This window comes from Schizosaccharomyces pombe (genome assembly GCF_000002945.2).
Source record: "Schizosaccharomyces pombe strain 972h- genome assembly, chromosome: I".
In the NCBI taxonomy this organism is placed as follows: domain Eukaryota; kingdom Fungi; phylum Ascomycota; class Schizosaccharomycetes; order Schizosaccharomycetales; family Schizosaccharomycetaceae; genus Schizosaccharomyces; species Schizosaccharomyces pombe.
The window spans coordinates 3943108-3968648 of record NC_003424.3 but is presented as its reverse complement, the minus strand read 5'-3'; the positions used below and the strand labels follow the sequence as shown (position 1 = coordinate 3968648).

The 25541-nt window shown below is 36.7% G+C and overlaps 10 protein-coding genes and 13 long non-coding RNA genes across 23 annotated transcripts, besides 1 other annotated feature; 13 read left to right on the top strand and 10 right to left on the bottom strand.

Moving 5' to 3' along the window:
- Positions 1 to 516: 516 nt before the first annotated feature.
- On the bottom strand, positions 517 to 1883 carry idh1 (isocitrate dehydrogenase (NAD+) subunit 1 Idh1). Its single transcript, NM_001019820.3, has one exon. It carries the CDS (start codon positions 1812 to 1814, stop codon positions 744 to 746), a length of 1071 nt encoding a protein of 356 aa, NP_594397.1. The 5' UTR covers positions 1815 to 1883; the 3' UTR covers positions 517 to 743.
- A 593-nt stretch (positions 1884 to 2476) lies between these two features.
- Positions 2477 to 5583, bottom strand: pub1 (HECT-type ubiquitin-protein ligase E3 Pub1). Its single transcript, NM_001019819.3, has 4 exons — positions 5310 to 5583; positions 5236 to 5258; positions 5040 to 5184; positions 2477 to 4897 (listed from the first exon to the last, which is right to left on the bottom strand). The coding sequence occupies exons 1-4, from the start codon at positions 5324 to 5326 to the stop codon at positions 2779 to 2781; spliced, it is 2304 nt and encodes a 767-aa protein (NP_594396.1). The 5' UTR covers positions 5327 to 5583; the 3' UTR covers positions 2477 to 2778.
- A 151-nt stretch (positions 5584 to 5734) lies between these two features.
- Positions 5735 to 8900, bottom strand: mtl2. Its single transcript, NM_001019818.3, has one exon. It carries the CDS (start codon positions 8749 to 8751, stop codon positions 7141 to 7143), a length of 1611 nt encoding a protein of 536 aa, NP_594395.1. The 5' UTR covers positions 8752 to 8900; the 3' UTR covers positions 5735 to 7140.
- On the top strand, positions 5787 to 6820 carry SPOM_SPNCRNA.3774. Its single transcript, NR_193137.1, has one exon. It is a non-coding gene; the product is annotated as a non-coding RNA (long non-coding RNA).
- SPOM_SPNCRNA.3773 lies at positions 7883 to 8655 on the top strand. The gene has a single exon (NR_193136.1). It is a non-coding gene; the product is annotated as a non-coding RNA (long non-coding RNA).
- SPOM_SPNCRNA.3772 lies at positions 8847 to 9437 on the top strand. Its single transcript, NR_193135.1, has one exon. It is a non-coding gene; the product is annotated as a non-coding RNA (long non-coding RNA).
- Positions 8981 to 9119: an LONG TERMINAL REPEAT.
- SPOM_SPAC2F3.16 (ubiquitin-protein ligase E3) lies at positions 9222 to 11550 on the bottom strand. Its single transcript, NM_001019817.3, has 4 exons — positions 11207 to 11550; positions 10805 to 11137; positions 10645 to 10749; positions 9222 to 10582 (listed from the first exon to the last, which is right to left on the bottom strand). The coding sequence occupies exons 1-4, from the start codon at positions 11504 to 11506 to the stop codon at positions 10043 to 10045; spliced, it is 1278 nt and encodes a 425-aa protein (NP_594394.1). The 5' UTR covers positions 11507 to 11550; the 3' UTR covers positions 9222 to 10042.
- Positions 9462 to 9938, top strand: SPOM_SPNCRNA.3771. Its single transcript, NR_193134.1, has one exon. It is a non-coding gene; the product is annotated as a non-coding RNA (long non-coding RNA).
- On the top strand, positions 10027 to 11030 carry SPOM_SPNCRNA.3770. The gene has a single exon (NR_193133.1). It is a non-coding gene; the product is annotated as a non-coding RNA (long non-coding RNA).
- A 5-nt stretch (positions 11551 to 11555) lies between the features above and the next one.
- On the top strand, positions 11556 to 13078 carry SPOM_SPNCRNA.3769. Its single transcript, NR_193132.1, has one exon. It is a non-coding gene; the product is annotated as a non-coding RNA (long non-coding RNA).
- On the bottom strand, positions 11780 to 14853 carry lsk1 (P-TEFb-associated cyclin-dependent protein kinase Lsk1). Its single transcript, NM_001019816.3, has 4 exons — positions 13231 to 14853; positions 13094 to 13184; positions 12349 to 13027; positions 11780 to 12297 (listed from the first exon to the last, which is right to left on the bottom strand). The coding sequence occupies exons 1-4, from the start codon at positions 14176 to 14178 to the stop codon at positions 12234 to 12236; spliced, it is 1782 nt and encodes a 593-aa protein (NP_594393.1). The 5' UTR covers positions 14179 to 14853; the 3' UTR covers positions 11780 to 12233.
- Positions 13283 to 14330, top strand: SPOM_SPNCRNA.3768. The gene has a single exon (NR_193131.1). It is a non-coding gene; the product is annotated as a non-coding RNA (long non-coding RNA).
- SPOM_SPNCRNA.3767 lies at positions 14432 to 14689 on the top strand. Its single transcript, NR_193130.1, has one exon. It is a non-coding gene; the product is annotated as a non-coding RNA (long non-coding RNA).
- SPOM_SPNCRNA.240 lies at positions 14793 to 15368 on the bottom strand. The gene has a single exon (NR_150656.1). It is a non-coding gene; the product is annotated as a non-coding RNA (long non-coding RNA).
- Positions 14936 to 15273, top strand: SPOM_SPNCRNA.3766. Its single transcript, NR_193129.1, has one exon. It is a non-coding gene; the product is annotated as a non-coding RNA (long non-coding RNA).
- A 680-nt stretch (positions 15369 to 16048) lies between the features above and the next one.
- On the bottom strand, positions 16049 to 16824 carry SPOM_SPNCRNA.239. Its single transcript, NR_150654.1, has one exon. It is a non-coding gene; the product is annotated as a non-coding RNA (long non-coding RNA).
- Positions 16825 to 16977: 153 nt separating this feature from the next.
- saf2 (splicing-associated factor Saf2) lies at positions 16978 to 18253 on the top strand. The gene has a single exon (NM_001019815.3). The coding sequence runs from the start codon at positions 17134 to 17136 to the stop codon at positions 18127 to 18129; it is 996 nt and encodes a 331-aa protein (NP_594392.1). The 5' UTR covers positions 16978 to 17133; the 3' UTR covers positions 18130 to 18253.
- Positions 18254 to 18459: 206 nt separating this feature from the next.
- Positions 18460 to 19592, top strand: qtr2 (queuine tRNA-ribosyltransferase accessory subunit Qtrtd1/Qtr2; the record flags this gene model as incomplete). Its single annotated transcript, NM_001431000.1, has 2 exons — positions 18460 to 18652; positions 18728 to 19592. The coding sequence occupies exons 1-2, from the start codon at positions 18471 to 18473 to the stop codon at positions 19590 to 19592; spliced, it is 1047 nt and encodes a 348-aa protein (NP_001417949.1). The 5' UTR covers positions 18460 to 18470.
- Positions 19593 to 19702: 110 nt separating this feature from the next.
- Positions 19703 to 20764, top strand: plp1 (thioredoxin domain-containing protein; the record flags this gene model as incomplete). The annotated part of the gene is made up of 5 exons (NM_001019813.3): positions 19703 to 19914; positions 19959 to 20111; positions 20156 to 20242; positions 20291 to 20366; positions 20408 to 20764. The coding sequence occupies 5 exons, from the start codon at positions 19703 to 19705 to the stop codon at positions 20717 to 20719; spliced, it is 840 nt and encodes a 279-aa protein (NP_001018268.1). The 3' UTR covers positions 20720 to 20764.
- Positions 19795 to 20221, bottom strand: SPOM_SPNCRNA.3765. Its single transcript, NR_193128.1, has one exon. It is a non-coding gene; the product is annotated as a non-coding RNA (long non-coding RNA).
- Positions 20662 to 22094, bottom strand: ppx1 (exopolyphosphatase). The gene is made up of 2 exons (NM_001019812.3): positions 21954 to 22094; positions 20662 to 21911 (listed from the first exon to the last, which is right to left on the bottom strand). The coding sequence occupies exons 1-2, from the start codon at positions 22069 to 22071 to the stop codon at positions 20875 to 20877; spliced, it is 1155 nt and encodes a 384-aa protein (NP_594390.1). The 5' UTR covers positions 22072 to 22094; the 3' UTR covers positions 20662 to 20874.
- On the top strand, positions 21011 to 24711 carry SPOM_SPNCRNA.3764. Its single transcript, NR_193127.1, has one exon. It is a non-coding gene; the product is annotated as a non-coding RNA (long non-coding RNA).
- Positions 22222 to 25511, bottom strand: vps54 (GARP complex subunit Vps54). The gene has a single exon (NM_001019811.3). The coding sequence runs from the start codon at positions 25453 to 25455 to the stop codon at positions 22606 to 22608; it is 2850 nt and encodes a 949-aa protein (NP_594389.1). The 5' UTR covers positions 25456 to 25511; the 3' UTR covers positions 22222 to 22605.
- Between the last annotated feature and the right edge of the window lie 30 nt (positions 25512 to 25541).

The window sequence follows — 25541 nt, the reverse complement described above, 5'->3', positions numbered from 1 at the left end:
CTTCGAAGGTTGGAGATAAGTTAAGTAATGTGTTTGAACTAACCTTTTACTACTTTAAAAGACACATCTTTCACATTTAAGGGCTGTGCATTGCTGTTATCGACATAGATAGATGAATGTGTAAATCTACATGAATAGACTGTGAACCACTATGTTAATCTAAATCCTGTTAAAGATTATTAAATTATTCTTTAAGAGTATTCATAACTAAATTTTAAAAATAAAACTTGGGTTTTAGGAAACTAATTACCATCCTCTATCTTTCTGGAAAATCGACGTATCTAGCAATTGTGATTATTAGAGGAGGCACAATGGAAATTATCAAACCTTTTTCGTTCCAAAATTGACTAATCAGGCATTTATGCTATAAAAAGTAGAATTCCATAATTTACATCAAATACAAAGTAATAAGGACGAACAAACCAGACACTACAAAGTATGGAAAATCCACACAAAAATGAAATTAAAATATCAATCATATTCGGAACGTACGTAAGAAAAATTCATCATCTTCTTGTCAGGCAGGAGTTCCTTGCCGACGGAAGAGGTGTTATCATAACTGATAGAAGACGTAAATATCAAAAAAAGCTTCCGAAACGTTTCAACTTACTTAGAGAAAAGGAGTAGTAACATGAGCGTCAAAATTGTAGTTGACACGGCTAAAAGCCTAAGACTTCAATAGCTTTCATTACACTCATTAACAGGAGGGTATATCATTTAAAAGGAAGGGGGGAATAATTAAATTATAAGCTTTCCATTCTTTCTAAAATGGCATGCGTGAAATCACCAGTGGAAGCCGAACCACCCAAGTCTTTGGTCAGGGTTTTACCCTCTTCAATGACAGAATAAGTAGCGGCATTGATAAGATCAGCATAATCTTTTAGGCCTAAATGACGAAGCATCAAGCAAGCGCTAAGGATGGCAGCTGTAGGATTGGCTTCCCCACGTCCAGTAATACTTAAACCAACATGACGGCAACCAGGCTCGAATAGAGCATAGTCACGACCAAAATTGGCACCTGGAATGACACCGGGGCCACCGACCAAAGCACTTCCAATGTTGCTAAGAATGCTACCGTACAAGTTCGGCATCACTAAAACATCGAATTGCTGGGGACGAGAAACAGCCTGCATGGAGGCATTGTCGACAATTAAATCCTTAGGAGTAATAGCGTCGTAACCGTTAGCAACGTCGTAAAACGTCCTTCGAAAGAGACCGTCGGCCAATTTCATGATGTTAGCCTTGTGGATGCAAGTGACCGATTTGCGGCCATTTTGTAAGGCAAAATCAAAAGCAAATTGTGCAATTCTCTTTGATTTGTATTCTGTAATGATTTTCAAAGATTCCACGACTCCCGGTACCGACTGGTGCTCGAGACCCGAGTATTCACCTTCAGTGTTTTCACGAATAATTGCAAAATCAACATTGTCATGACGAGTCTTAAATCCAGGAATGTTTTTGATGAGCACTAGAGAGGCATAGATATCGAGTTCTTTTCTCAAGGCAACATTGAACGAGGTATGGCCTCCTTTTTCAAATGGAGTGAACAGAATTCCCTTTAAACCCACTTTATTTCTCTTGAGAGATTGAATTGCCTCATGTAGCGCGTCTCCAGACGATTTATTGTTTTTTTCCATTCCTGTAACATCAATTTCTTCAAATTCGATAGGAACGTTTGCCGTTTTAAAGATCTCTGTCACTGCATTGCTCGTTTCTCGTCCAATTCCATCGCCTGGAATCAACGTTACCGTGTATTTACCTCCATACTTTAATGGTTGAAAAGCTGAGGATTTTCTTACTAGTGATTTGAACATTATGTATCTTGTTTACTTCTTTTCTGTAACATGCAAACAGGATTGTTTTACAAGGCTATTGTGGTTGGTAAAGGAAAGCCGATGAGACCCCCAAACAAATACCTACACATCCATCGATTACCCCACTGCCCAATTCTCCTTAAAGGTAGCAATTTACGAACCTTATTCTGTTACCTTATCCAATGACATTTTAACCTCTTTAAAAGAATACTTTTTGTAGTTGTATCACGATATTTCACCTTCTACTCTAATATCAAGGTTTATACTGTTTTTTAACTCGCTATAAGAATTTATACTATTTACTATAGGTTCACACATCCAAAAAATAAATATTTGCACGAGATTTCATAGTTATCGAATTCGATATTACTGAATTTTGACCAATGTATAAGCATTCAACTTATTACTAACAAATGATAAATGTTTACGATAATAAACACAACTTCACTGTCATAGCTCTGCGGTCTGATTACACATGTATTGAAGCGGCTATTGTTTTCTTAATAAGCCCTTTTCATTCAATAAAGCCTATAGTTGTGGGTAAACTTTTCATGTCATCTATTTACTACGGTGACCAGGTAACTACCACATAAGCAACGACCTGGACAGGATACAAAAACCTTACCAACTAACTACCTATTTACTCACAGTTTCAAATAAAATGTTGAAAAAGGGCGGTAATTTCATAAATATAAAATCACTTATGCAGTACGTAACTTAATAATAGTAAATTAACTTATATGTTTTGTGCGAAGAGCATTAAGAGGAAATGTGTTTGCAAACAAGTATAAAAAGAAGAAGGAAAATGGTAGTAGAGAACACAAAGGTAGAACATGATGATCCAAGTATTTTCACTCAAATGAGAAAAAAAAAATAATTTCGGAAACTTTACACAGAAATTCTTTTTCACTGTTAAACACCAATAGTTCAAATATCAAAAGTAATCAATAGCTAGCTATCCATTTTACTCCTGACCAAAACCAATCGTCTCTTCAACAGCTATGGACAATTTATGATCCAAATCTTTTTTCGAAGTATAAGGAGGAAGATCAAGTCGATTGAAACAGGTGTGGGCCTTGGGAAGTTTATTGGGTTCACCAGCTTTTTCAATAGTAAACTTACGGGGGCCATCACTTCCTTGCAAATCTTTGAACCCGTTGACAGGAATTCGGCTAGTACCAGTGGTAAATTGTAAAAGTCTGGATTTCTTTTCATTACTCCATTCATCCATAAGTTCCCAAAACCATTTAATAATCTGGTCATTTTCACTGTATGAACGATAATCCGTATGCTTCTTCCAATCCTCCATGTCAATTTCGGAAATGCCTCCAATCAACAACTCCAATTCTCTCTCGTCAAACACGTTAATCAGTTCCTGTGGTATGAGCTCACTAAAACCTTCATGAAATGCATTAAACTGCTCTTCTATACGTTTTTGAATGCGCCATACAGTCACCAAATCAACATATTCGCGTTTATTCTCTTCTGTAACTTCAATGTTTCGACCATTCGGCTTCAAATCAATCGTAACAACCTCGCCAAAACAATTGTCTTCGACACTAAAGGTCAAATCAAGAACACCGGTTATATCGTTGTCCAAAATCCAGACTAAACTTCGATAATACTCTGCATCCATACTTTCCATATCCTGTAACGTCACCTTCTTTTGTAAAATCATTTTGTAAAAAGAAACAACGAAAAAGGCATCAACAAACCGACGATGGAAAATTGCGAGACCAATGACTCGGCCTATGAACTTGAAATAGTTCAAATGCTCTGGATTAATGCCAGAATGAGGATTAATTTGAAGCGTATAATTATCAACCGAAGAGTATTCAAATAAACAATAAAAGGGGTTGAACATTTCATGTGATAACAAAAAGAAGTATTCACGGGATAATCCACCGTAATCCAAACCATCTTCACCATCAAACTTAATCATCAAACGTTTTTTCAAATCGGTTGCAGATTGTCTCATAATTTCCGCATACGAATCTTCAAAGATATGATTTCTACGCACTTTAATGTGGCACTGCCCTGGCAAAGGATGCAAAGCTGGTTGCGAAAGGAAATAAATCAACTTTCTACGGAAATCACGTTTGTATTGAGGAACGTTTTGATCTAACGACGAAGGTAAACGAGGATCATCCCAAGTGGTAGTCTTGGTATTGTGATCAACAAAATATACACGAGCAGTATTGGTAAGACGCATTTCCCAACCACTTGGCAAAGGACCAAGTTGAGAGACAGGTTGTTGCTGAATAGTAGCATTATTAGGACCGCCATAGGAACGAATGTACTGTTGACGGCGCGGATCCACCCAAGTAGTAGTTCGCGTATTATGATCCACAAAGTAGGGTCGACCCTCTGGTGTATACCTTTGCTCCCATCCCGGTGGAAGCTCTCCTGAACCAGCAGTAGTAGCGTTAGAGGTCAAAACACTAGCTTCTGTACGACGAGCTGCATTGCTAGAGGAAGGTTGAACACCTTCGGTAACATTCGCAGACGATGCACTACTATGCAATTCGGCTGCGGCTGCTCCGGCAACAGAACTTAGGTTGGGGCGAATCCACGTTGTGCTTCTTGTATTATGATCTACATAATAAGTTCGGCCAAGATTATCGGTACGTCTTTCCCATCCAGGAGGAAGGCGCCCATATTGATCTTCAAATGAACTAAATGTGCGAGGTTCTGAACTAGCAGGGGAAGCAGCAGGTGCGTTGTCGCGGGTAGGTGAACCAGCACGAGAGGAAGCAGGGTTACGAGACACACTGCTACTTTGTGAGCTTTGCGGGTCATTGGTAATGCTAGTACGTTGGGTACGTGCACCTGATGCTGCACTGGATGGAACCTGTAAGGTTGACTGCGCAGTCGTTGATAAGTTTATGATTATCTTGCCATGAACTACTGTATTCTCATTTGACTTTTTCAAATCGCGGGTCAACATTTCATCACCTCCAATGGCGAGATCGAGCACATCTCCAACACGAAGATTTATCACTCCTAGAAAGCCTTGGCCTTTTTTCTTAAATTTTTTCTGATCGAACACCTGAATCGCAATGGTGCTATTATCTGTAACATTACTAAAGAATTGTTAGAAACATTGTTTTTAATCAAAAAGTTAACATTAGCTAAATTATAAGGGATAAACTGGAAGAAACCCCAACTAAAATTGATATACATAAAAGTTACTTGGAAAGGTCAAAACCTGGGATATACACTTACACTTCAAAAGTCTCATTCCAATAAGGGTTTAACGTCTTTTTGATAGCAGTTGTGGTATGTGTTTGCTCACCATCCACTGTTAGTACCGCAAACGGGTCAGGAAAACGAAACACATCTCGTTTGTAAAGGCCATCAGCAGCAACAACTATTTTGGGTCAGCGTTTGCACAGGGCATTTGAATAATGTCATCACATACTTGTTACTCGAATTCGACGAGATCTAATCATAAAAGTTAGCAAATGTGTTTATAGCAGTTAAAGAACTACTTACTGAGCTGAGTTTGACATAGGGGGAAAAGATGGTAAAATTTCAAACCAGCGTTGCTTTTGGATAATAAAAAAAAGCCAATTTCCCAAAGAAAGTCAAGTATTTGTGCTTGCAAAAAAAACTTTCAATTAAGGCCGTTTTATCCTTTCTATTTGATACAAAAACGCTTTTTTCGGGAACGAAATAAATAAAAAAGAACTACAAAAGGAATCCTTAATCAAATTCGTGCTTTCAGCGCACAATTTTGAAATCCGTCGGATTTCGCGTGGTGTTGGCTGAAAGGAGAATTAATCGGTCTTGCAGATTAGATCCTTAACGCATTATAACCCATTTCCTTATATATATACAACGCGATTACCAAATTGTTCTTTATCTTTTTTGGCGTACAGAAAATACGTTTTACGTGTTAACTACGAAAGTAAATATCATGCAGCACAATGTATGATTTGCAAGCTATAAGCATTTAATAAATTGATTTAATACGAAAGAATGAGGAAAATGTATATCTAACCACTTTGCGTTCAAGTGATAGTTAGAACTGAGAAGAAAGAGAGGAAACGAAGAATTGTAAAAGGTACATACAAGAAGGCAAACGGAGTGCCGCGAATAAAAGTAATAAAGCCAGAACTTAGCAACAACTCTTAAACAGACAATGCTCAAAATTTTTATTTTTTAATTATCAGTAGTCGAGCATGCTGGCCAAAACAAAGTTAAGTAAACATCCAGCCACACGAGAGAAAGTAGAGCTAGATGGTCCTCAACATGACGAAAGAGTAAGAGCGATAAGTGCAGCGAAGGGAACGTGACGCTCCATTACATATACGAGACGGTGAAAAAGGAACGGAAGGAAAAGAAAAGGAAAAAGTACAGTATGTACATTTATTTCAAAGAAATGAGATAACGAGATTGGTTAGGCGACTGAAAGTAAAATTGAAATGGCTGGTCATAAAGACTATTTGCTATCCACTTTCAATAACAAGAAACCATGGGATGGAAAACAGGTAGCTGTTAAAAGTTTCATTTCGTTTTACACTATTCAGGAAAATTGGCTTTCCGTCGCATTTGACAAGAATTCGCCATTCTGTAAAGAAATGTACAAATGAAAAAACAAAGCGAAACGGCGAATGAAACAGAAATGATTGATAAGTAATGAAATGCAAATGAGAAAAGGATAAGAATAAACAAACCAAAGAGACTTTTTTAAGGGTTGTATCTCACTACAGTGAAACAATTGAAAGAAAAATTCAAAAGTCAGTCAAAAGATGAAGTCGATTTAAAAGCAATAAGTTAAGGAACCAGATGACATATTTAAGACTTTGAATGAAATGCAAGCAACGAAATTTTCTTAAAAAAAGAGGGCCATGAGAAAAAGCAAATAGTTAAGTTTAAAAAGAAAGTTTGAAAGAAGGATAAATAGTTTGCTAAATAACTCCTTTTTTAAAGAAAGTAAACCGACGGACCAATTGATTGTATGAGATGGTATAAGCGAAACCCATAATAATAACAAAGCTTTGCAATGAGAATGTGAATTTCTAATACCATAAAACTGTTCAAGCAAAAAGGAAATGAGTGAGTAACGGTAAAACAAAGAGATAGCAATAAGATTGAAAAGATCGATTACTTAAGATTTTCGTAAAAAACAAAGGTAAAAGCCGAATAAAGAAAAAGTTGTTATACGAAAAAGTGATGAGCAAGCTTTTCTTCGCAAGACTTTCTACCATCAATTGAAGGCAAGCGTAACTAACGCATTTATTTTAAGCGACGGATATATCCAGAAATTGTAAACAAATAATTTTTGCTTAAATCTATCGCAACAAGTGTTTAAGCGCATACTTTAAAACAGGTTCAACCTGCGAGCTTCCGATGACGACCGAGGAATAGAAACGTTGCTACTTGATGGGTTGTCAGCAAAAGGTGAATAATTGGGCTGGTTAGAAGCACCAGTGCTTGTTGGGGAAAGAAGATTGCTTTGAGATCGACTAGACAGAGCTGCCCTCGAGCCGTAAGAGGATTCTCCAGCTAAATCACTAGCCATGCTTTCACTGTCACTTTCAGGAATCGTAGCTAAAGGACCTTCTGGATAGGAATCTGAACCAGAACCACTGTGTTCTGCAGCTTCGGCCGCAGCTCCAGCGGCACCAACAGCAGGGCCTGACTCAAACGGAGATGCAGACAAACCTTCAGAAAAGTTGCTTCCATTAGATGGAGGCATTGTAGCTTCAGCTTCGTTAGAAGCAGAAAGATCAGGTGGATTTCCAATCGGTCTAACCATACGGGCTCCTTGAGGACGAGTAAAGCTTCCACCAGTATTAGCTGCATCAGAAGCATCAGCACCGACACCAGCAGCGGTAGCAGCTGCAATTGGACCAGCTGAATTACTACTGCCACCCAAAAGGCCGGGCTGAGAAGCTGCAGGCGGATTGGCTCCGCCAGCGCCGGCAGAAGGTCTAGGAGCAACAGGCCGTCCGTTAGTATTGTTTCCAGCAGCAGGTGTTGGGCTTCCATTCCAGCCACGATACCTGTTATTAGTAGAGGGAGCACGATTTGGGCTACGGAAATTGGAGGGTTGATTGGGGTTAAATCCGTATTCCTCGACTTCTTGCATGCGCTCAGCCTTAATTCGTTTGGACCGTTGATGCCTTTTCCAAAGAAAAATTCCTAAACCAATCAAAATTAGAACTACACCAACAGGAATAGCAACAGAACAACCAACAACTACGCCGACATGATTGCTTGACTTGTTAGATTTACTGGGCAAAGTGCCACTGGAAGAATAAGAAGAGCTAATAGGCGTAGACGAAGTGCTGGAAGTGAAAGAACTGGAGGAATTCCAATTATTAGTAGTAGTGGGGGTCACCACTTCAGAAACGTAAGAAGTTGAGACCAATGTGATTATTGAGGGTCCATCTCGATACGTACTACTGACAATGCTGGCTGAAGAACTCAAGCCGCTCGTAGTCATGGAAGAGCTGTGGTAGGAAGAACTAGATGATGGGACACTAGACGAATGGCTTAAGGAACTACTGGACATCCCACTGGAGGAACTACTAGCGACAAGAGAACTACTGCTGCTGCTAAGCGCGTGACTCGAACTACTGGAGGTCGGGGAAGCACTGCTACTGGAAGTCAGTGTAGCACTGCTACTAGAGGTCAATGAAGCACTGCTACTAGAGCTTTGTTGGCTGCTTGATGAGACCAAAGATGTGATAAAAGAAGAAGAAGCAGGAGAAGTAAAAGATGAGGATGAAAGAGGTGAAGACGATGATGAAGAACTAATTGCAGTAGCACTAGACGATGAAAGCATAGAGCTCGAACTAGAAGGAATCACGCTTGAGCTACTCAAACTCGTACTAGCAGCAGCAGAAGAGCTGCTTGCCGGAATACTGCTAGAAGCAGATGAGCTGAGGGAAGTGTCCACACTTGAAGTATTGTTCGTGAATGACATTTTCTCTTGCGTGCGAATTCCCTTACAGAAAGAAGGTTTTTTGAAGTTTTTAAAAGAACGTTGGATTTTTTTTCTAGAAAAATAATAAGATCTCGTCCAATTTCAATGTATCTTGATGAATTCCCTTAAAAGCACGGTGAAGAGTAAGCGGTAAAGAGAAAATGTCGCGGTCCTGCTTGGCTTTGCCTATAGGTAAGGGTGATGCACTTTTCAATGTGGGGATTCTTTCCGAGTTAGTTTCGAGGCTTTTTTTCACCTTACCAATATGTTACCTATCAATGCTCTAGCAAAGAACCTTAAAGTTACGAACCAGGTGAAATTTTACTAAGGCAAATTATTCATTTCAAATGGCTGGATAAAAAGAGATCGCCGTTAACTTGCGCTTAATGAGAAAGCTACCACAGTTTTCACATACTGCAATATTCATATAGATTTCCCTAATTTTAAATTACTAAACATCCGCAACAGTAGATGCCATTTACTACTGGCTTGAAACATATGGCTGCATTTGACACTATCGTTTCCACGCGGTAATTGAGTTAACCACCTTACATAGTAACAATGTATTGAAATTTTATTCATGCCAAATTAAATTGATATAGTAGAAAATTAGTATTATCGCTTCATCTGACTAGTAACTCCGACTAACAACCCATCCACGTTACTAAACCTGCTCTTAAGAGACAACTGCAAGTGTGGTAAAAAAATTTTGTAGTTGGATGCTGCTAAAGAATCACAACGACAGATAGAAAAGTAACAAGAATAGTTGCAGTAACTTGACGAATGATCGCATCTTCTAGACAAAAAGTCAGTTTAAAAGGAATCTGAAGGATTAGATGAATATGGAATGACAATAAACTCTTTATTTAATGAATGCCAGCCGTAAAAAAAATCAAGACAAATAACATATAAGTCATAATAACAGGAAATTGAAATATTGAGAGAGGCCCAGAATTGCATGAAGCAAAGTCCTTATGTTTGCGAATGTTTCAAGACACCATAGCTTCACACAAAAGTAGATGAGTTTAGATTAATTAAAACAGAAATTCTCTTCATCGAGGAAATTTAAGCGATTTACTTCATACCATCGCTTGACTTGTTGAGAAAAAAAACCATATAAGAAGTAGATGCAAAAGGACGAGAAAAGGGAATAAATATAATCAGACAATTGGGGTAAACGTTAAAAATTCGTAATTCTTGCAAAGAATTGAATGAAAATAGCAACTTTTCCAAAATAATAGTACATATAGGATAATCGTAACAGTTTAGGAAGTTCATAAAGTTAGAAAATCTATATAAAACTGTGAATCCCGAAAATATTAAAGTCTTCATCGCTGTTGTCCCAAGAATGTCCCATTAGCCGTCGCATACCGGCATCCTCAGCGGTTGCCAGTCGAGGGATAGACACCTGTGGGTGATCCAAAGGTTTGTAAATTGATGAAATACAAGTATTGTAAGAATGACATGAATTACATTTATGACCCAAGAAATGGTATTTCGTATCACAACGTGAGTTACAGTCATTGCAACGGATGGTAGAAATCCAAGTGTTATAGGGATAAGGCATGGGTTGTCGTTCAATTTCCATATCTAAAATTCGAAACAATGAATTGACATTAATGATCGTTTTGTAACAAGTAGGACAACGATAATTGGTTCTTATATATTCTTCATGACATCGCTGGTGCAACGGATGAGAGCAACTTAAAAAGATTACGCGTTCGCGAGAGTTAAACATGTATTCACCACAAATTGGGCAATTACAATCCGTACTTCTTTCGATGCAACGATGAGTATTGAAAACCGAAATAGGTAAACAAAGGCCACAAGTCTACAGCTGTTAGAATATGAGTTTAAAAAGCAAAGCATGTGCTAAAAGTACACGAAAGTTACCTTGCAGTGGAAATAATCATCGCCAAGACCGCGTCCTATTCGACAAATACCACAATCATCACAATGATAGCTACTTTTATTCGGATCGTCATCCCAAAGTTTGCACTGTTAAGTCATGTATTAGTGATATTGAACAAGTATCAAATAAAATATCACATACCTTATTGCAGTAATATCGGCCCATACAGTTCTTACAGTATTTGCAATATTGAGCTGCTGGTTGAACCTTGGAACATATCATGCAAAGCATGTTTTCTACGGCAGGTCGTTCTAAAACATGATCACAAGCATCGTTGTGACAGTGACGGCACGTATACCACTCGTGACAATCGAAACACTGAACCTTGCAATTGCGCATGTAATGAGAACACCCTAAAATTTCTTGCTCTTTGTCATAATAAGTCTTTTCAAGATCAGATGAGCTCAATTGGTTCTCATCAGATTCTTTCTTGTGAGTTCGTCGATATTTTAAATAACCAGACATCAGCATTTTCTACAAAGCCAGTTTAGTAATCTTATTTTCATTTAAATCTCACTTTTATGATTAATTTCATGTACTTACCTGCATAAGTAAGGCCTTTCTCTTCTCACTCAATTGCGACATCGATTGTATTTCGTGGATTTTTTCACGTACGGAATCTTGCTGCGTTAAATCCACTCCTTTCAATATTTCTTCATCTTCTTCATCTTCTTTTTGCTTTTGAACTTCAAGGAATTTCTTATTACAAGAGTCATCAGTCCCAACATCCTCTTCAGTAATATCTTTCAACAGGTCAGGAGGTAGTTCGAATATTGAGGTTAATTCTTGTGCAGCTTCCTCAAAAATCTCAGCGAATTCACGAAGATACTCCGACAATGACATCGACTTTTTTTGTGTTTGTTTTTTTTGTTATAATGATGGTTCTTGATCAAAAGGAGAAGGGGAATGCTTACCTATTCCTCGATCAGTTCAGTGTTGACTTATAGTGTGGTCCAGTGCAATGCGGAATGTGATATCCGTGCCATCACACTATTGTAAAAGCCGTAGATATACTTTGATCAATTTTAAGCTACGCATTCAAATAGTAACTTAATTTTTGCTCTCTTAATTGTTAAATCATCATTACTAAATATTTGAGCAGGCTCTTGAGAACATCTGCACCTTAACATTATTAAAAAGTATATGTAAACAAATTATTATTACTACGGTTGACTGATTAAAAGAAAACCACATCATAAATTCATACGAGTCCTTTGAATTTATCTTTTTTGTACACAGTACCAAGCTCATTTCAAGACTTCAAGCCTTTGATTTCTAAGTTCTTAAAAGGTGAAAGAGTTATAATAGTCAAATAAACCAGTGGAACATTTAATTATCATGAGCTATTAGTGTTCTTATTTCATCTTTTTCGGAAGAAAAAGAGAGCAAAAAATGAAAAAAAGTTGTCCAGCATCAGACAAATTTGTTACTCTGCCTAGTGTTAACAAAATATATAGAAGATAGACCGCAGTAAAGCGAGACAAAGAAATTAAATGAAATATAAAGATTATTTTTTTTAAACATTTGTCCAGCTTGCATAGCTTCGCCTTGACAAAATTTTCTGGCTCATTTATCTTTTAGATTTTCGTTTTTTACTTTCCCATTCATGCCAACTTCCTTGCATGTTTTTCAAACTAAACACATAAGTTAGATAAATATCATTCAACGATAAATTTTATACTTACATGACTGCTGGCTCTGGAGGTGGGCTCTCAGAAGTGAAATACTCATGCATCAAGGTCTCATGAGCTGACGGTCTACAAAAGGGATTTAGGGCAAGGAGTTTTTGGCATAGGTCAATGGCGGCAGGACTTAAAATCTCCTTAAAAGTTTCAACAAAACGCGACTTCTTTTCCTCTACTGGCTTCAGAAGCTCATACCAAGGAAGATTTTTCACCTCAGGCCAAGAATGAACATCAGGGGTACCCATCATATCATAGATAACCTCTAACTGACTGATTTCGTCTCGCCCTTGAAAAAAAGGTTTTCCTGTAAACAACTCCATAACAATACAGCCAGCACTCCATATGTCCACGGCTGTGTCATATGCAGTTTCTCCAAGTAATAGCTCTGGAGGTCGAAACCAAAGGGTAATAACGCGATTAGTGTAGTTAGCCGACTTCGAAGATGTATTAAATCTCGCCAGACCAAAATCTGCGAATTTTAGATCACCATTGTTATTCAGTAATATATTAGAACCTTTAATGTCACGATGAAGCACCCCACGATGATGAAGATAAGCTAATGCTTCAAAAATTTGCTTCGAAAGGTGTTTTATGTTACCGGGAGTAAAATGTAATTGTGAATTTAGTAAGACTCCAGTTAAATCGTGATCCATGTACTCAAATACCATATATACAGAACCTAGAATTTTAAAATGTTAGAACTAGTTATAATTAAACGGTGAATGAGGACAGTATTTAATCGTACTTTTTTCCACCATAATTTCTAATAGCCGAACAATATTTTTGTGACGCAAACGCTGCAAGATTTTGACTTCACGGACAGTAGTTATAGGGAACTAGAAAGTTAGTCAATTTAGTTACGAGCTTGATTTTTATACTTACACCATCCTTTTCCTGCTCCAGCCTTATCCGTTTTAAAGCTACCAAATCTCCTGTGACTGTGTTAATGGCTTTGTATACTTTACCATAAGTTCCTTCTCCAATTTGGTCGATTTTCTCATAGGCAGGCTTTGGATATGTATATGTATAAATTGGGCCGGAAGGAGGAGAAGGAAGAGGAGCTGGAACAGACTCACGGGCCGTGGACGTGAGTGCCATACGTTTCGAAGGAGGTTGATCGAATCGAGATCGGCGTTCATTAGGTATATGAAAGTGAAATTTTCCATGTTTGTTCTCTGGAAAGCCAGAAGACACGCTAGATTTTTTTTGTGTATCGGAGGAAGTAGTTTCATGAGGGATAGAAGGAATAGGGGGAGGAGAAGATGAAGGTCTCCGCGATACCTTTCGACCGTTAAAAGCTGAAGGCTTCATATGTACAGAACTAGGCGGAGACCTTCGAAAAGAAGAAGCTTGCCTTTTTGAATCATTTCTGTTTGCGGACGGTGATATAGGTGAGACGGAGGCGCTAGAAGAGCTTTCAGAGCGTTTGGCAAAGTAATCCTTGGTAGTTAAATTACGTGCTCGTTTTTGACTACCTGAGCGGTAAAAGGAAGGTGATGGAGGTGAGCCAGGTCTAGGACTGAATGCCTTTTTACCCTTTCTCCTTCTAGATTTTCGAGAACGAAAAGGTCTTTCATGCTGTCTTGCTCGGGAAGAATGTGTATCGTTGAGAGGAAATGTTCTTTTCCGCTGTTCTCGAGGATCCTTCGCAGATGAGGATGGCGATATACTAGATGAATTATTTTTGAAAGCATTAGAGGACAGGGTGTGGCCTCCTAAAGACTCCTCATTTGTACCAGAAAGCTGAGACTTTTCTTCGACGGTACGCCGAAAGTGGCTATTTGGTTCTGTGCCTTGTCGGCGATAAATTGTACTCTTCGAGTATGACATTTAACAGGGTTAAAAAAAATAAAAAATAAAAAAAGGAATATTCCTAAACAATGAAGAGAATTACACGCAATCTGTGAGCGAAAATTCGATGGGAATAAAAGAAAAGAAATTAATCGTTAAAGTACGGCCAAATGTGTTTTTATGTAACAATAAATACAACTTCACCGGAAAAAAATCGTACAAGGGAAATAAAAGGTAAGCTGCCAAGACAAGCTAGTTAAATCCAGTGAAATAAATCATGCAATCTAATAAATGAAGAAAGGACAATTTTCAGAGTGGAGATTTTTTTCACCGCTAAACTATGAAGGGTGAACGTGAGACAAACCTTTTCAATCAATAGAGAAATCTAACCAGAGATTTGTGAATAAGTCGGTTGCAGAAATGTTATTGAAACGTAAATGTACAAAATATGAGTATCCACAAAATTAGGAAATACTTTTAAGTATCAACTCTTGCAGCTTAAAAAAATATACCGTAATTTTCTTTTAGTTGCACTCCTGATTTCTTTGATCTATCAATTCAAAATGTACATTGTTAAAAACACCAATTATCTCGAAATTTAATAAAGACAGAAATAAATTAGTTCTTCCTCTTCTATGACAATGAATGAAGTAGTTTGCAAGTCCACTAGTTTAATCAAGGGGCGATAGGTAAACTTCGTTGTTGGTGTGTAGTAGAAATAGAAATAAACGCGCGCGACTCAATTCCTTTACCACACCATACTTAAAATAATAAGTAATTTGAGGCTATGATGAATATCAGCTTGTTTTATAGAAATCAAAGTAAATAATGTATTTATTCAATGCTTAACTCTTAGCCATTTTCTCTTCCCCATTTGCTAAGATGGTCTTTTAACTATTAACTAAGTCCAACCAGTTATTCTCAATTCATATAATATTATTGGATTAAACCTTTTCATCTGAATTATATTAAGTTCATATTTAACATTTTAAAAAGCGATGAAGATAAATCTGGTAATCCGCATGGATCCTTGGAAATTGCCATTGGCGATAGTAAACCAAAGGAATCAAATGTCGACTAGATAAAGGCAAGTCTGAGCTTTTCTATTAGTTTTGAATCGTTTAAAATAATATTATTTATGAGAAATTAATATTCTACCATAAATTAGTGTTTTCCGTGAGTCTAAAGAATACAAAGTAAAATAATCAATAATATGCAACCCTTACATGTAAGGTAGGAGGGAATATATTATTTTACTGTATATAGAAGTTTTACATCCTTTCATAAGTATAACGTTATCACATTGGACGTTCTAGTAGAACGCCAGTCTTCAAAACATTAAAAATTCATATTCAGCCTCTCAAAATCTATTGTGTGCAAATTGTTTGCAAAGCTAAATTAATCAATAATATTTTTTTAAAAATTAAACAAAAATGCTTGGTTTTAGAAAGAACAAGGTTAGGTCAAGAGCTTCAAGATGAATAACTCATGGAATTCTGTTCCTGTTGTTTATTCAATTTTAAGAGTGATGATTTTGACATAAATTTGGTGCAATATTGTTTAAATAATAGTCTCATTAGTTAAACTAAATGTTTAAAAAAAAAAAAAATCATTGCAAAAAGCTAAATGAGCATAATTGATTTTTTATAAGTTTTTTTTTTCAAAAATGCAAACAAATAAATTAAATTTGTTTAATGAAATTAAAAAATAAAAAGGTAGATGATCGTACAAACGGCTACTACCAGTACGATATAATTTTTTATAAAAATTCCAAAACGTAAGCATAATTAATATGAAATAATAAAATATCATAGAAATTCAAGTGTACAAGGATCCTACGACCAAATGTTTGCTTTCATATGTATATATTCAATTCTAAATATTTATATAGCTTACTCAATTTGTGCAATTTTAACAAAGAAACGTGATTTTATTACAATAAATAGGTCATTAAAAAAATAAAAATTTGCACTTATATTCAATTGACTGACATACAAAACGTATTATCAGAGTTAGACTTAAATAAAATTTTCCTTATTCAACGGACATCCTATACTGGTTTCTGTGGATTTATGATATATTTGCATATGGTAAATTCAGCGAGAGAGTCCCTTGCACTCAATTATATTCACCAATAATACTTAATGAATCTTAATCGAAAAGACATGGACGTTGTGCTTTCAAATGCGAAAACCATATCTTCTTATTCAACATTTAATATGGGGTAAAAGTAGAGTACTTCTAATATCTTAAAGCAAAGCAAAAAAAATAAGCTCTTTTATTATGTTATATTTTCGTTAATAAAAATCGCTTCTTCAAACATTTATTCATCACAGGTGCGATATAAGAATCTGAGTTTGTACTCTATAGCAGCTCTTTTAGCTTTCAGTATTTAATTTATTCAAATGCTATATGCATAATTCCTTCATAGTTTGGCTATGTCTTATCGTTTCGTTTAGTATATTTACAATTCCATTTTATATGTGTTAAAGTAATTATCGAAGAAAGAAGACTATGTAGGGAGAAAGTTTATAAACTGTTAATAAATCGAATTGGTGTCAACTATTATTTAGTCTAACATCGGTAATCCACAGCAATAGCTTCAACGATATCCTTAGGCTTGAAAAAACAAAACTTTTATATAGGAGTTAAATTCACCAAATTATATTTAATTTTTTGGCCATCAATGAACAGGCCAAGTGCATTTTAATTAATGTTATATTGAATCGCACTGTGGAGCCTTAATCCATTTAAAGTAGATATAGTTAGAACTCGTGGTATTTCGCAAAGATACGTTATTCAGAAATATTAATTTTTGTTGTTAACTTGCGCCAGAGCAGCAACATATAGTGTTGCTTGTAATTACTTTAATTCAGCCATTTAGATTACATTCCAGTACTTATTTTTTGTGCTGTAAATCCCATTTATTTGTTATGTGCAATTGAATGTCCCCGGTATTTTGTATAATAATTATTTCTTCATACTGATAAAAAAATGTCGTCTTCTAAAGATTGCAAAGCTACTAGCAATGTCGATCAAACAATTCCTGCATCAAACGTGAACAGTGGTGACTTTATTTCATCGAATACGAGCAGTTCTAATAGCGAAAACTCCAATATTCAAGGAAAACATTATACCCAAGTTGGAGAGGATGCCGATAATTCATTTATTTCTGAAAATACTCCTAAAAACACTTTTGAATCAACTCAAACATATGAAAATCTGGAGAGTATTTCTAAAAATGAACCAACCTCTGAAGCATCAAAGCCCTTGTTAAATGAGTTAGTTCCTGAGGAACCATTGCCAAGGGAGCCGCCTTTACCAAATGAACCAGTTCCTGAGGAACCATTACCAGGGGAACCACCTTTACCAGATGAACCAGTTCCTGAGGAACCATTACCAGGGGAGCCACCTTTACCAAATGAACCAGTTCCTGAAACAAATTGCCATAAAGAATCTCCTTTATCTGACGAAACAGTTTCCGAAACATCAAAAAATGATACTTCTAACTCCCCTACAAATGAAAACCAAGCACAGCCTTCCATTGCTTGGTCCGAGGGTCATCGGATAGCCGCTATTTGGGACCCTTCTCAACAGGCTTACTATTTTTGGGACACTTTAACAAATACGACGAGCTGGAATAATCCGTTAGAAGATGAAGAGCAGACTAGTCCCCTAGATTACACAGCGAAAGTTCAGTTCAATCGCCTATCTGGAAAGTTTATGCCAAAATGGGCTTCACCAGAGTTGCGAAGTGAAGAAAACAAAGCACATAAGCATATGGAACAGTACTTTGACATCAATTCTTCATTGAATAGTCACAATGGCCAAAGTTTACTGGCAGAACGGAGAAACAAGCGATATACCAGGAAAGAGATGGAGCAAATGAAACGAAGAACAAAAGAGAAAAAAGAAATGAAACGAAGAGCGTTATATGACATCGCTTCAGATGAAAAGGACTTCCGCCGTCGCAAAATTATCCGTTATTAATGTTTTTATTCCATTGTTTCTTTCTTGTTTGCATGTTTTATTATTACTTTAAAACTTTAAAAAAAGTCTAAACAATTTACTATAATTTATGTAATGATATTTTTTTTTTTACTTAACTAAAAACTTTCAGTTTTGTAAGACTACTGATATCCAAACAAAGCTATTTTACAACATTATAAATCGAATGTTTAGACGACCTTTTGTGTTTGAATATCTTTCAAATTTAAAAAACATTCATATAGCAATATTCGTTTAATGTGCTACAGTGAACCATCGTTATTTTGATATCGTACATGTGTAAATAGAGCAAAACTTTTGCAGCTTTATTTTGCGATTTATTGATGGCAATTTCTTCATTATCTAGTCCTTCAGGGGCTCGCGTATCTTCAGTTACGGTGAAGAACAAGGTTCTGAAGACTCCTTGCTTTTTCCTTCCTACTTCCAGAGGAACTGTTCCTCATTTGACACCTGACAATGTTGAAGAATTCGATATTCCTGCTCTCTATGTAGGGTTGGAGGATTGGTAAGGTTTAAATTTAGGACTCAAATGCTTTATCATATCTTTTTTAATTTGAATTTCTAACTAATATGTTTGTAGCTTGGATCGTCTGGAAGCCTCACCAATCTTGACTAATGAGGGAACTATCAAAAAATGGATCGCAGCACCCTCTGTCCAACCTACTTTACTTGCTCCAAGAAGAACATCTCCTTTGCCATCTGTTTCTGCAGGACAAAGTCATATTAATATCGTTACTGCAAGTGGTGCAAAGAAACTGACAAATGACTTGTATATTAAAGCTGTCCTAAAGCTTTGTCCTGAATTAGTAATTCCTTTAAATGATACCCCAACTAGTCCTCCTGGTGTCAAAAGGAAGCCAAAAATTGTGGAACGGTCTGTCAATTGGACAACTGAGTTGCTTTTAGCACTCAAAGCGACGGACGCTTTCAATACTACTAAAGTATTTTTCCCTGTTCCTGATCTGGACACTCAGTACCTTACGCCTATTTTCCAGTTTTTTCAAGAAAATCAACTTGCTAACAACATTGCTGGCTTGGCATTTTCTAACAATGTCAATCCATTACCAGCTGATTTGGTTGGTCTCCCAAGACTGAGTATTCAAAAATTTGAATCACCACTCGAAATTCTGAAATGCATTCAAAGAGGAATTGACATTATTGTTCCAGATATGATAACACAAGCTACTGATGCTGGTGTTGCACTTACATTCTCTTTCCCGCCTCCTTCTAAAGATGTGTTGAATTCTAAAATTGAACTTGGCTTGGATATGTGGGACGAAAGGTTTGCTACTGACATGGAACCATTGCAATCCGGCTGCGTTTGCAAAACATGTCGTAGATACAAACGCGCTTATGTTAGGCATCTGTTACAGGCTAGAGAGCTAGTTGCTTGGATACTTTTACAGCTGTATGTTTATATTAAAGAGCATGGTAAAGAAAGCTAACGATTTGTAGACACAATGTTTATGCCTTCACTGCCTTTTTTCAAGGAATCCGCGCCTCCATACAAGAGGGAAACTTTGATGAAGATGTTAGAAAATTTGAAGAAATTTATATGACATCTTTTCCAGCATCCCATGGATTTGGGCCGCGTAAACGTGGTTATCAAATGGATTTGACAAACGTTCAGCCTGTAGAAAACAAGCCTGCTTGGATTTCTATGAAATCTCCTTTGGAAAAGGAAATCGCCAACGAGTATGAAGCTTTGAAGGTTACTGAAAGAAAGGAGGATACTCAGGATTACAATGAACCAGAACTGCATAATAGGTAGGTTACAGTAGCGTACATATTATGTCTAATGTTGACATTAGTAACGACCCAACAGTTGATCTTTACGCTGATACGTATGCTACTCAAGCTGCAACCGAAAGTGATTCAGAATTGGAAGATGCGCTCTTTTCACAGTTGGATGAATTTGATGATACTGCTTATCGAGAACAGAGATTGGAGATGCTAAAAAAAGAGTAAGAAAAAGCTTTAAAATGATTTTAAGAATTTAACCGTTCAGATTCGCTAGAGTGGAAGCTGCAAAAGAAAAAGGACACATGCAGTTTCTTACTGTAGAAAATGAGCGCGAAGTTATGGATTTTACGCTGTATGTCAAAACATTAGCTTCGATTATTTTAAACTAATTATTTTTTAGTTCATCAAAAAAAGTTGTTATACATTTTTACCACCCTGATTTTATACGTTGCAAAATTATAGACTCTCATCTAGAGGTACGAGGAGTTCCATTTATTGCTTACGCTAACATTCTCAGAAAATTGCCAAAGTACATTGGGAAACTAAGTTTATCCGTATTGAAGCAGCCAACGCTCCATTTTTGGTAGTCAAATTGGGTCTCAAAGTATTACCAGCCGTACTTTGCTACGTAAATTCTCAGCTCGTGGATAAGATTATCGGATTTGCTGATTTAGGTAATAAAGATGATTTTGAAACTTCACTCCTAGAATTTCGGTTGCTCAAGAGTTCAGCAATCGACCGATTAAAAGAAGAGAGTTCTTCAAACAAGTCTATTTACCACGATGAACTACAAAATAATCAATCAGATGACAGTGATTTTTTTGAATAAAAGGATCTTGGGATTACAAAGTAAGAAATTTAGATCAATGTGATGTATAATATATATCCTTTTAAAAAAATTTAAAATCTATCATAAGCCTACTGATGAGTGTAGCTATCGTAAAATGTACAGAACAGAAATCACAATGGAGTCTAAAGCAGTAACTATTTTGAAGCGACTTGTTTAACTGAGTCCATAAGTAAGGGAACTACTTTCTTTCTGCTAGCAGCGGAATTTCTTTGATTCCACATACTGAGGTCGCCATTATCTTTCTCTTCAATAATTTCTAATCCTAAATTTTGTTTGCTAAGTTTTAAGAAAGAATCGGCAAGACCAGCTCCCCTTTCAGTACGCTTGTATAAAATCAATTGACGACCAAACTCGTCGTTCTTACTCAGAGATAACCCAACAATTACCAAATCAGAATTTTGCACTTCGGCAAAACTTTTCAATTCATCTTCCCATCCGAGACGTTTTTTCTTGATCCAATCTAATCCCTTTCCAACACTGGCATAATTGACGACTATTCCGTCCGGAAAATACTGTTTTAAATCCCTGCGTAGTAGATCATCAAAAGAAAAACCCTTACAGCTCTTCTTTTTCTCTTTCAGAGTATCAAAAAACTCATCTCGAACCCAATCTTTTGGCACAAATGAGCATAAGTCATTTACTATTTTAACATCGGTATCAGTAGTCTTTTCATTTTTTAAATTTCCAGTATCAATTAAAATAGGGCCAAGTGCCAAAACAGCAAGGTTGGTTGCTGTTTGGTGAAGTTCAGATACTTTGGAATCATATAGAGATCTAATGACAGGCATAAAATATCGGCAAACTAAAGTACAGCAGCTACCGCATTCCTCAATGATTCTTGGATCAGCATGTAAGGATCCCCCTTCATCTTTGTGGTGATCTATAATACCAGCGATACTGCCGTTGAAATTTTCTAGGTCTTTACGGTCCAAAGAATTGTGATCAACTAAATAAATAGGATTACTGAATATTCTTTTTGGTAATTTTACAATATCATCTAAAAAGACAATATCATCGGAAGATATTGATGCTAAGTTCAACAAATAAGACAGTTCAGGCCTAAGACGTAGCTCCTTTCGAGGAATGTTAAAAAAAGGTACTACAATCCTACCCAGCTGTTTTCTTTGCAGGCAATACGCATATACGATTGAACTAGCGCAACTGTCAAGATCTAAGACGAATTGTTAATTCTCGTCTATTACGACTAATGTACCTGCTGATTCATTTCCACTAACAAAGCTAAAAGACGGGGCAGACGATACAGTCGAAGCATTTAAGAGGAGATTTCGTATTTGCTCCCTTCCGTTTTCTAAAAATCTGCCTAATTTCATTGTACCAAAAGATTGAAAAGGTTACTTCAGGCTTTAGGTGCAAGCCAATATATCTAATCTATTACTACCAAAGTAACAAGTTACTCAATATAGCAAGGAATTTGACTGATACACTTAAATCAATTATGAGTATTTTCATAAGGAATTGAATAAAGGTGATAAAAACAATAATAAATGAGAGAAGATGAAAAGAAATTAAATCGGTCGAAAACATTACGCTCCCATGAGATTTCCGAATTAAATGAGTAATACTCTAAATCAAAACTGGCCGATTAGTAGTCATAAGTGAATTTGTATTCGTCATTGTGAATACTAGAACTATCGATAGAATGGAGAATTTTATAGAGAAGCTGCTTGGTTCATAACTTGCAACAAAATTTTTGGATTCTTAGAATTCATTCAGGTTAGTAAATTGTTAAACCAAAATGTAAAATTCCAAAGAATATGACGGTAACTCGAGCACAAAAGCAGATAACCAAAATACCTGTCAAGAAAAGAACTAAAATAGATTACAAAAAACGACGAAACAAATGTTTAAGCCGCTTCCTGCTGTTCCGGAGTACGTTCAAATTTTTCCAATAAAGTCCGGTCTCCTGCATATCCGCATTTAGATGCCATCATGTCATAAAAATAGGACAAATCAATACGAACGCCTGGCCATTTGGATGGATTTCTTGCAATATCCGTAAGTTCCAACTGCAGTCTATCTTCGAACATCCGAATTACATCTGGTATTACTTCTACACAGTCACGTTGTGAGTAGCGATGTAAAACTTTGTAGAGCTTTATAAGACTTTTTGAAAGATCAATAATGTATCCATGAGGACTGTCAATATCCCACGAAAGAGAAGCAATCTGGGAACAACTGATAGCAACTCGTTCCCTCATGAGACTAACAAACTTATCATGAATTTGTAAGTGATGAACGGTGAAATCTTGATCCAACTTATTAGTTTCATTGGTGAGTCGAGTTCCTGTTACTCTTGACAAGTACCTGCACATTGAATTAAGGGATAATTGAAACAATGCGATAGTTTGAGAGGCAAGTGCAATATGCTTCCCAAGTACTTTACTAAGGCCAGACGACCGCACTGTCCCCGCTCCCAATATTAATTGATAAACCCGAGAATTGAGTGTACGAAACATATCTAGCATACCAGTCTGAAACTCTGGAGCCAATCTTGAAAAGTGAGCAAGAAGTTTACCATAATCATCCAATGTTTCTAACAACGTAACAGAGGACCGAACAATATGTAATGATTGTTTTCCAAACGAAACCGTAGCAGTACAGTCCTCTGAAACTTTTACATGGTGAACCCTATGATTTTCATCTTCTTTTTCTGCTTCAGGAGATAATAGTCGCGTCCATTCTACGGGAGTATTACCGGAGCATTCAAACACGCGATTAGCTAGATCTTGACAGGATGGTTCAACAGGTATCGCTTCCCATAGCTCCCTTTCAAAGCTTGATGCCAATTTCTGAGTAGAATATCGTTGAAAATTTTTAAACCAGTCCAGTAATTGCCTCATTATAGTTGGAATAAATGAGCTTTGTGTGATTCCGCAAAGACTTTCAAGCTCATTATGAAAAATTATGTGTAAAGAAAAAAGGTATATAACATTATTAGGAGGATAAGTATCCAAGACTCGAAATCGAAGATTATTAATAGTTGTCACTTGTTGTGTAACAACATCGGAACTCGTGGCCATTAAATCATTAAGAATCACAGATAGGTGATATTGTTTAGTATCTTTTTTCGATAAAATATCTATTAAAACTTTTATTTGGCTGCGAATGCGACGCAGACATTCCAATGATGAAAAATATATATTCGTCAACATTTCTGCAAATTCCGTGATGCTCATGCTCTGAAAAGGATTCGCCGCTGATGAACTTCTTCTAGAGCTATCTGAAAGACTAGAAAGGCTGGCTGCACTCAAGCTGCGACGTAAATCAGAGGATTTACGAACACTGCGCATCTCTACACCATCGGTAAAATACTGTTGTGCTAAATTTTCAAATGCCTCAAATACAGCAGTCTTGTAAAGAGTCAATGCAGCCTGCAAACTGTCCGTTAAAGTAAGACAGTCGATGCAAACGTCCACTTCATGAAGAAAGTCAGCGTCAAATTCCATGGCTGAAGGAAGTGATTTCGTTACCGAAGGTATCAACCTGTTCTTAGACAAATAAATATCTTTGAGTTCATTGGAGTCAAGGATAGTAGAAAATTTGTGCATGTCAGACGTTAAAAATTTAGAAAACTGTTGAACAACACTTTGGGATACAGTATGGTAAAGAACCTTATGCTCCTCTCTTAAACTTTTAACCGATGGAAGGGATAGCAAATCAACATTTAATTCCGTAGATTTCTTCTTTAGTTGGGTTACAATGGAGTTTATTCCATTTATAGCCTCGAGGAATCTCTGGTCTTTAACGTCTTCAGATACCTTCTTATGTTCACTGTAAATATCTTCTAAAGTTTGAACAACTTTTTTCAGCTGGGTGAGCTGATGACAAGCTAATTCTTCAGAAGAAATAGCGTCCATATGCCGATCGCACATCACGTTGACTTCCGTAAGTTTTTCGAGCAAGTGTTTTGTCTCCTCCACATTGTCCCTAGTTTCTTTTTTTAGTTGCTTGAGGTTATCAATAATCATAGGGAAACTGTCACTGGCGTTTTCTATTTCTTGCAAGAGATGGAGCTCGACCGTGTCTAAGTACCAGGAAATTTTCTCCTGCAACATTGAGTTATTCAAGAGAAGATTTCGATTACTATTGGGTGCATCACTGGTCTGGGTTATATCAATGTGTTCACTAACGACGTCGAAAATTTGGGGATCATCCAAGTTGAAATCGGACTGAAAAAAAACGGAGGGCACCGAAGAAATAGAAAAATTATCAACAAGAGAAGAAGATGGGTTTACGTTATCATCTATATCGTAGGTAATAGTTTCAGAGTTCGAGTTAGGATACGATGATTCACTAGCAGGGCGAAGGATCGTAGAAACAGACGATCGTCGTAACAACGAACCATTGATACTTGATTCTTTCATAGAACCCTCCAATTTTCCATGCTTCTCCAAATATCGACGCAAACTTGCACGTTTTTGTTTGGAATAACGTGCATACTCTTGAGAAATTTCATGAAGGTAAGGCTGAAATTCACGCACCGGTGTAATAGGAATAGGAGATAAAGTGACAGGAGTGATTTCGGTACGTGTAGGCGTATATACGGGACGTATCGGATTCACTGGATCTTCAAGTAGAGATTTAAAAGACAGTGTCGATGTCGCCGAATCAGAGAAAGAAGGCGCTAAATGGGCCGAAGACTCAGTTGGAGGATATCCCAACGAAATAGATGGAGCTGATGAAATTCGTTCCATCTAACTAACTGCAGAAAGCAAATTGGATCCACGAGCCTCGTGCCTCGCTATTATTTAATGATTGTTAGTTCACCTAGGTGGAGTTA